We start from the raw sequence: 8,163 nt of genomic DNA on the forward strand, positions 1-8,163 counted from the left end.
CTTTTATAGTGTCATCCACTCCTGCGCATGAGTAGTGAGCCCACTGGTCACACTCATCGCATTGGACGTAATCTCCGTCTGTTGCACTGTTGCAAATGACGCACTTCTCACTATCCATGATTGCAGAAACTTCACAAAACAGAAACAAACTCACTTTAACTTCGTACAGTTCCGTTCACGGCTCACTGCACCCCTACTCTGTACCACGATATCCGTGCAATAACTTGGTCGCCGAGCACAGAATAACCAGACACGATTATTCTATCTCCGTGCGCCACTAAAAATGCCACGAATACGTGCAGAACTGGGTAGCTCCGAACTACAGAACACGACAAATAAAGTTTGATTTTGTTGAGTCGCGATCAACAAATAATACACGTAAAAACAGTTTTGCCAATCGGCTTCGTTATTTCTTCTTAAATACACGAACGCACGATCAAACTTTATTTCACGGCTATATCTCTTCCAAGTCACTTCCAGATCGCTACTGAATCATTTTCTCCCTCACCTTCAATATATATCCTCGGGTTTTTGCGCCCCCTGTCTTTTGGTCTACTACTTTGTTGTCAACCTAGATTCCAGGAATTTTCACTTCCGCATACGCTTTCCTAGAATGCTAGTTGCAACATTGTATGTGTTCCCCGAATTCTCGTCGCAACATTTTATTTACATTTTATTATCCCCGAATTATCGTCGCAACATTCTATGTGTTCGCTGAATTCTCGTCGCAACATGCGTGTTACGTCCAAATTCTAAATAAATCGAATTCCAATTCAAAGGTGCGTTTTGTTGATACTACTTTACAATACAAAAATTGCCAACGGATTTAAATCACCATTTTAAACTGTGAGTGGTAGCTTCTATGATGCTCTGCCGTTATGCCAGCTGGGCCACGGCTGGTGAGTGAAATCAGCCGCGGACGCTTACTCACCAACTGTCAAACGGTGAATTTGTGTTTCTCATCGCTTCGGTACGGTTGTAGTATTTCTGCTGTTTCATCCGGTCCAAGAGAAATCGTTCCGGGCTTCTGTTCGTGTACTTGAAATAGTTTACATTTTTAACAAAAATGAGTTCAATCGGAACCGGTGTAAGTAATCCGATCGGTTGTATCTGCACGTATGGCCTACGCGTTTGCGTTGAGGTTATGGGCTGTTTTGCCGTTTTCGTTCCGATTCTAACATATCTCCCGGAATTTCTTCTTCGCACCTTCAGTACGATCTGTCCGCGTCACAGTTTTCGCCGGATGGGCGCGTTTTCCAAATCGAGTATGCCGGCAAGGCGGTCGAAAACAGCGGCACCGTCATTGGCTTGCGCGGTAAGGATGGGATCGTGCTAGCGGTAGAGAAACTGATTTCCAGCAAACTGTACGAACCGGACTGTGGTTCCCGTATTTTCACCATCGATACCTCGATTGGCATGGTAAGCGAGTTCGTCCGGAAGAGCAAAAAGTGAATTTTTACGCCATTTCATACGGAATTCAACAGGCTATCAGTGGCATGATCGCCGACGGGAGAGCCGTTGTTGATATTGCTCGCCAGGAAGCGTCCAACTACCGGCAACAAAACAATCGCGCCATTCCTCTGAAGCAGCTGATTGACCGTTTGTCCAGCTATTTCCACGCTTACACACTCTACAGCGCGGTCCGTCCGTTCGGTGTCAGTGTCATTTTGGCATCATGGTCGGAGGAAAAGGGCCCGGAGATGTACATGATCGACCCGTCCGGAGTTTCATGTGTAAGTATCGATTGCTGTTCTGTAAGACGAAGCAGGCATTGCACTGCCACTGCAGCGACTAGCGTTAAAAACGATCATACCGAAGGTTCACTTTAACTTGAGCATCTCTTCGAATGTCAATGGGCTTTCAGGGCTACTATGGTTGTGCCGTGGGCAAGGCTAAGCAAACGGCTAAAACGGAGATCGAAAAGCTGAAGCTCGCCGACATGACCGTGAAGGATCTGGTGCTTACGGCGGGAAAAATGTAAGAATCGTGTTTTGCTAATTTTGTAATCCATCCAACTAATAATCGGACTTCGCCTTCGGACCCTCTTCACAGCATCTATCAGGTACATGACGAGCTGAAGGACAAAGACTTTAAACTGGAGCTCAGTTGGGTGTGCCAGGAATCGAAGGGTGTCCACAAGAGCGTACCGACCGAGGTATACGCCGCAGCCAACCGTGCCGGCCAGGAAGCCGTCGATGACGACGATAGTGATAATGAAATTTAAATCTAAGCCTTTGTTTTGTGAATTGCTTTGAAAGAGGAAATGGACACAAAAACAAAAATCAGTTGTTTGGTTTCATTTCACTTCCATTTAATCTATAGTTCTAGGTTATCCTTTCAAATACACACCGAGCGGTGTTATGGGAGTATCACATTTAAACATCGAATACACAGTTACATTATTTCAGCATGAGTGCTGTGCTATTCCTTAGCTATTTTTTTGTTCGTTGAGTGTCAATTCTCTGCGGCAAGATACCATGGGCGAAGGTCTCTATGCTTGAACGGCATTGGAAGGGGTTTGGTAAAGTTTCGAAGCCCAGCAGGACAGTACCATCATTTCAAAGGATAGACACAGCTGAAAAATGGCTGAAAGGAGAAGAAAAGTTTGTTGCAATCCCTAAATAGTGTTACTTGTTGCGTTGCGTACCATTTTTCTGCACCTGCAGTGTCAGGGGAAAGCTGCAATCGGCGACACTGCTGCTCACGATGGCAGTAATGACGAGAGGTTGTATCCGACACAATATCAACACGGCTTGCAAGACGAAGTACTTGCCCTAAAATGGCACATTTCAAGTATATATGAGTATATGAATTCTCTCGCCCGGTTCTCCACTCTACGAACCATCAACTTTAAATCCGAATACAACGGAGAAATCATTCGAACGAGAATATTCAATCCCCAGACACCGAGCAAAATGGAGGTGACTATCCATGGAACAAAGAAGAGTATGATTCGGTTGAAATTGTCCTGAAAGGCGAAAACATAGCAGAACATTAATATGTAAGCAACAGTATGAGATGGGTTGTTCATAAACTTACATGGTCTTCAACGAACACAACATTGAGTGCCAGAAAGAGAGCAGATTGAACGATCGGCAGTTGCATGATCAGTATTCGTATAAACAACAATCGATTTCTGAGCGACGGAGTAGAGAAATAAAGATATTTAAATGGATTATATTCAAAAGCAGAAATGCCACGAGGATTCTTACTTTGAAATGGAAGTTCGTTTGAGCAGCGGGATGATGCAGCATAATGGTGGCGTACGCATGGAAAACGATTGCGAATCGGTCGATTTGATAAGGGCATCCTCACCGTCGACGTACTGCATGCAAAGGCTGTGGTACAAGGGAAAAAACCCTGTTAATTGGGCACTGTTTAGGCATTTAAAAGATGTACCGAAGCACAGACCTGAACAGAACGTATGCACAAATCATAAAGTAGATGTGCATTACCGTATCGCAAAGGAAAAACGACGATGGTACGCTGATGGACACGACGGAAAACAGGGCTATCAGCTGAAAATTACAAAAATAAGCGACACGATCATACGGCCCAAATTGCCCCCCATTGTTCGCCTTACCGGATAAATCGCCAAAAGCAGTATAGATTTACTTTTAAACTGTTTCGGCGTCTGGTGCAGGATATGATATGCATTTTTGAAGAAAATACTGAACGTTGCAATGGCCAGCACAACCGTCGCTGCGATGATAGAAGCAATCGGGATGTTGATGCCTGTCGGAAAGGTAACCGGATAGTTAATGGACTTTAAATTTTGGATTCCGCCAGTGAGTCCGTTCGTACCATCAAGATATTCTTGTACCGAGGGCAGCTGATTGGTGCATTCCATCATAGCGTCGCGGGTTAGGTTTTCCGCCGAATAATCGGCATAAATCGGCTCACTGGTGTTCATTTTTCACACCTCAGCAGATCGCTTGTCCCGAGATGGCTGTGTGGTGTGTCAAGAGAGAGAATACAATAAAACACAAAATCTCACACCCATTTTCCGCGAAAGTGCCAATGTTGCCAATCGTTTCACATTTTTATTTATAACTCTTGTTTATGAAATTGATTCCACTTCCCATTAGTACGCAGGATGGGAAGCCTCTTGTGGCACGTGCTTAGGGTTGTCCGTTGTCCGGAATCACTTGCACCATTGGGTAGGAAAAATTTATTAATTTTAATCAACATCGCGAGGATAGCAACAGTTTGCTATGATTGGTTGGAGATCAGCGAACGCTCGTGCGAAAGTATCGTGAGTGATTAATCGCTGCTCGTTACTCGATCTACGACTTTTGAGAATAATGAGAATTTGGAATATTTGTTAAATTTCTAGGCCATCTACGGTTCATTTAAGTTATTGATTTAATAAAACAATTGGTGAAATACTGTTTCAAACATTATCAACATTAGTCGCAAGGTCTGAACAATTGATACAAGTAGCTTTTGAGTTAATGAATGATACTGGGCTGTGTATCATTAGCAATCGAATCAGAGCGTAGAGACCCCGACTAGACCCCGGCCATTGCCAACGCAATGGCGGACATTGCTCGTTAAATTATGTACCAACCGACCGCTGCAACGCATGTTTACAACGTGTGCAACAAGTGCACCTTCGCGTACTTGCGATCAGTTCGCATGCTGAACAAAACTGAAAATGTAACACCGTACAAATCCATGGAGGTAAAATATTATCGTTTCCAAAGGCTATCAAGAGTATGATTTAAATGTGCTGTATCCTGCATCTCGTAGCCATGTATTACAATATAGCGAGGTACGTAGGGTCAATACCACTTGGTTCGCTTCGGGAATACGATTCTTTGTTTGTGAACCGAGCCGCTTCACGATCAACGACGTTCACCGTATCTTCAGGAGCCGGAACTACACGACCTTGCGCAAACCGCATAAAATTAAGGCAAGTTTCGAGGCGGTTCGTAAACCAGATGGTCTTCTTCCAATGTATCTCTTATTTTATTACTGAACAATCTGATTTAAATTATAAATACGGCTCGGTCCGTTCTTCTAAGAAAAAAAAATTATTTAAATTCTTTTGCTTTTCAAGCTTAAGTAAAAAAAATAAATATACGCCTGCAGCTAACCTCTGAATTATTACTTTTGCTACTAAATGTCCCAATCTTTTCAAAACTCAATCCAATCCAAATTCCGTTGAATACAAAACAAGGCGCAAATGGTGATGAATTAATTTGAAATGATCCACTCTTTCACACTCAAGTGACGCAGTATCGCCTCAAACATAAGACCTCTTGCTTGCTGTGATAGGTCTCAGAAGATACAAAAGAGGTGGCTCATCCTTCGTTAGCAAGGTTGTGGAACAGTAAACCTTATGCAACAAACACGCTGCGGCTATCGGGCGTCTTTGGGGGTTTGCAGTTTTCGACGCCACAGAAGTCAAGGTCAACCTGGTGGGCCTGAAGCGCTCCACAGGAAGTGGAGGGATTGTGTGATGCGTCGCGTACTGCCAATAACTGCGACGACCCTCTAAAGTATCACCAACCGCCATAACATAACATTGGTCATTCATAGCATACGCACGGACGCACGGTGCGCACCACAAGGATTCATGATGGTCATGGTTCCGTAATGGCCCTCTAACGGGCCACACGTGGCCATTAACCTTCGTGTGACGTACGCCATCGGGTGTTCTTGAGCTCCACCAAAGACAGTTACCGCTTGTTAAACTCTCGCTTGTCTCTTATTGATTCCATCAATTAATTCCACTATCGTCGATCGCTGCAACCGAAGCAATCGTCTTGCAATTGGTAGAGTGCGTTGGTTCTGTGTGTCGAGCATCGGGGAGGGCCTGAGGACTAGGAGCCTCTCGAGCCGTTGAACCGGAACGACTGGGGCAGCTTGAAAGATTTGTTGCAGCACCTGGCCGCTCATGGGCTCATAACGAAAGCTTGGATGTCTTTCGTAAAACCACGACTCGACTACTCGATTGGTCCCCGTGGCCTTGAAGCGGTTCACCACACCAGATTCGTAAGTATCTGTGTGTGTTTCGTTAGATTCGAGGCGTTCACCATTGTTTCGCTACCACCATTTCGTTTTAAAATCGGATGTCAAGAAAACGGCCGCTTTGTGAAAGAGTTTGCGTGTGAAAAAAGGCCATTTGAGCCAACTTTATCGCCGAAGGCTTGAAACAGCCAAAACTTAAATGGCAATTTCTGAAATTTCTTCTATGTTGCAGTCCTAAATGTTGCAGTCCTTGAGTCTGAAAGCTGCGACAAATAATTGGGGATTGTTTTATGCTGTAATCGAATCACTCGTTATTGCATTAATTGAAGGAAAGAATTTATTAATTTTCATCCAGCTTCTTTTACGAAATCTACCAGGAATAGTCAGCTATCGATTAACTACCACGATAACATTGCGCGAATGGTTACGGAAAGAACATACCTTTCGCAATTAGGTTAATTCGTATCATGATACAACACGATACGCCCGATAATATCAAATTACACCTTTCGTGCCACGCTGCGATATGATTGAAGTGTGTTTTTATAAAAAAACCTCTATGGAAGCTTTTAGCGTGAATTACATTCACGGCGCTGTTTACGACCGTTAGACATCGTTGGATTGCATAATTTATCCCCGAACCCGTGAGAGATGGGGCTTTCCTCGCGGCGCTTAGTCGCTTGGTTTAATGATCCGCACATTGAGGCCACCATAAGGCCATTCTACTCGCTAGCAAGCAATCTAATAACGTTGTCTAAGCAACCAGTAACCAGTTATCCAACCGACTCCAGTGGGTCACATTGGACCACGAAAGAACGGAGCCGGTTTAAGGTGATCGTGCTGCTGGTTGGCCGTCCGAATCGACCAACCCCCCGTTGCAACCGAGCTTTTCACGTTTTTCACATTCGTCGCGACAACCAGCGGTGACTTCACTTCTAAGCCGTTACATGGTGTTTCATTTTTGTTCCCTCTCCAAAGAAAAAGAAAATCGCCACTTTCACACTCCACATAGCCATCATGGTGTGTCACTTTTCTCCACGTGCTGTCTCTGTAAACTGTGTGCGCATTGGGCTTCTCTCAGACGACGCTTAGATAATAACGTAACACATTTGTCCCAGCACGGAACTCGCAGCGGTGGCTGCTCTGCGCTAACATTGGAGCAATTATGTCATCGTCGTCTTCTGGTGCGTAAGATCTGCAGGAAAACTATGATCTTGCCGCTCGGTTCACAGCACATCCTGGGACATTACGCTGATTCACTCGCACACTACCCCCGATCGTGATGATCGCTTACTTTTGAACTCACCGACTAGGAAGCCTACTCCAAGTTCGGGCCAAGTAGGAGAGTTTCGCGATTTGCCCAAACGCAATACCGATCGGCATCGGCGACTTGCGCGTGCGACCAAACCACTCCAAGTGCGAGGTTTGCACCGCCGGCAACTTCGAATGCTGAATGCTGAGTAGTAACTGTTGGCGGTTGGACCGCGTGCTCCAGTCGTAACCCTTCAGATCGGTAGCATCGTACGCATGGTTCTCTCCCGCTTCTCTCTTCAAACACGGCGGACGGCCACCGTGAAACCGATTTCTCAACTTCGGTGGCGAACCCATTGCTTTGGGAGATCGCGTGGCCCGCGGCACAGTGACGAGGTTTCGCTCGTTGTTTGCAAACAACGCGGAGAACGCGAAGCACTAGAGCCAAGCTCGTTGTGACTGTTTACTCATCGTCGGCACGCTTCTGGGTTGGGTTGAACAGTAGGGTGGCGTGGAGGAAAAAACGGGTGCCCGTAGTTCTCCTGTGGTGCTTGTTGCGTCGTCGGTTTGGTGGTGTTAGGCGCTGAACGAATTAGAGTACAAACTTTCAATTTATTTTCGTTGCCACTCCACTTGTTCCATGCGCTTTGAGTACCCATTGAAGAAACTACTTCTCTTGCCATTTTAATGAGTTTATTATATCCGCTTTCAATTCAAGAGACATCGTTTTGAAATGAGATACAAATACTTATTCTTTCGCGAAGCTCGATCGATTACCGGTTTTTTTCTCCTCGATACACATACACTCAATAGCATTTGTAGAAATACAAATAACCTGTTACGGAAACACTCTTTTCTATCGCCTTTGGACAGGTTAACAAATTGCAATACACTTACACCTTAGTACCTGTTCGAAAGGACGTCTTTTTATAATGA

The 8,163-nt window shown here is 44.9% G+C and overlaps 2 protein-coding genes across 2 annotated transcripts; one reads left to right on the forward strand and one right to left on the reverse strand.

Annotated features, from left to right (window-relative positions):
• The first annotated feature begins 961 nt into the window (after window positions 1–961).
• LOC128271486 (proteasome subunit alpha type-3) lies at window positions 962–2,367 on the forward strand. The gene is made up of 5 exons (XM_053009043.1): window positions 962–1,087; window positions 1,213–1,419; window positions 1,485–1,733; window positions 1,865–1,977; window positions 2,053–2,367. Exons 1-5 carry the CDS (start codon window positions 1,067–1,069, stop codon window positions 2,222–2,224), a joined length of 762 nt encoding a protein of 253 aa, XP_052865003.1. The 5' UTR covers window positions 962–1,066; the 3' UTR covers window positions 2,225–2,367.
• Window position 2,368: 1 nt separating this feature from the next.
• On the reverse strand, window positions 2,369–4,001 carry LOC128271485 (organic solute transporter alpha-like protein). Its single transcript, XM_053009042.1, has 8 exons — window positions 3,805–4,001; window positions 3,584–3,735; window positions 3,412–3,518; window positions 3,213–3,338; window positions 3,040–3,136; window positions 2,843–2,968; window positions 2,648–2,774; window positions 2,369–2,586 (listed from the first exon to the last, which is right to left on the reverse strand). Exons 1-8 carry the CDS (start codon window positions 3,911–3,913, stop codon window positions 2,492–2,494), a joined length of 939 nt encoding a protein of 312 aa, XP_052865002.1. The 5' UTR covers window positions 3,914–4,001; the 3' UTR covers window positions 2,369–2,491.
• Window positions 4,002–8,163: the final 4,162 nt, after the last annotated feature.

The sequence above is a fragment of the Anopheles cruzii genome, chromosome 3 (genome assembly GCF_943734635.1).
Source record: "Anopheles cruzii chromosome 3, idAnoCruzAS_RS32_06, whole genome shotgun sequence".
Taxonomy (NCBI): Eukaryota; Metazoa; Arthropoda; class Insecta; order Diptera; family Culicidae; genus Anopheles; species Anopheles cruzii.

Excerpts from the sequence above, each read along its gene's own strand:
- LOC128271486 (XM_053009043.1), top strand. The coding sequence starts at position 1,067 with ATGAGTTCAATCGGAACCGGT. Across the intron at positions 1,420-1,484 it reads TCGATACCTCGATTGGCATG|GCTATCAGTGGCATGATCGC; the intron begins GTAAGCGAGTTC and ends GGAATTCAACAG. Across the intron at positions 1,978-2,052 it reads GTGCTTACGGCGGGAAAAAT|CATCTATCAGGTACATGACG; the intron begins GTAAGAATCGTG and ends CCCTCTTCACAG.
- LOC128271485 (XM_053009042.1), bottom strand. The coding sequence starts at position 3,913 with ATGAACACCAGTGAGCCGATTTATGCCGATTATTCGGCGGAAAACCTA. Across the intron at positions 3,519-3,583 it reads TGCTTTTGGCGATTTATCCG|CTGATAGCCCTGTTTTCCGT; the intron begins GTAAGGCGAACA and ends TGTAATTTTCAG. Across the intron at positions 3,339-3,411 it reads TGTGCATACGTTCTGTTCAG|CCTTTGCATGCAGTACGTCG; the intron begins GTCTGTGCTTCG and ends CTTGTACCACAG.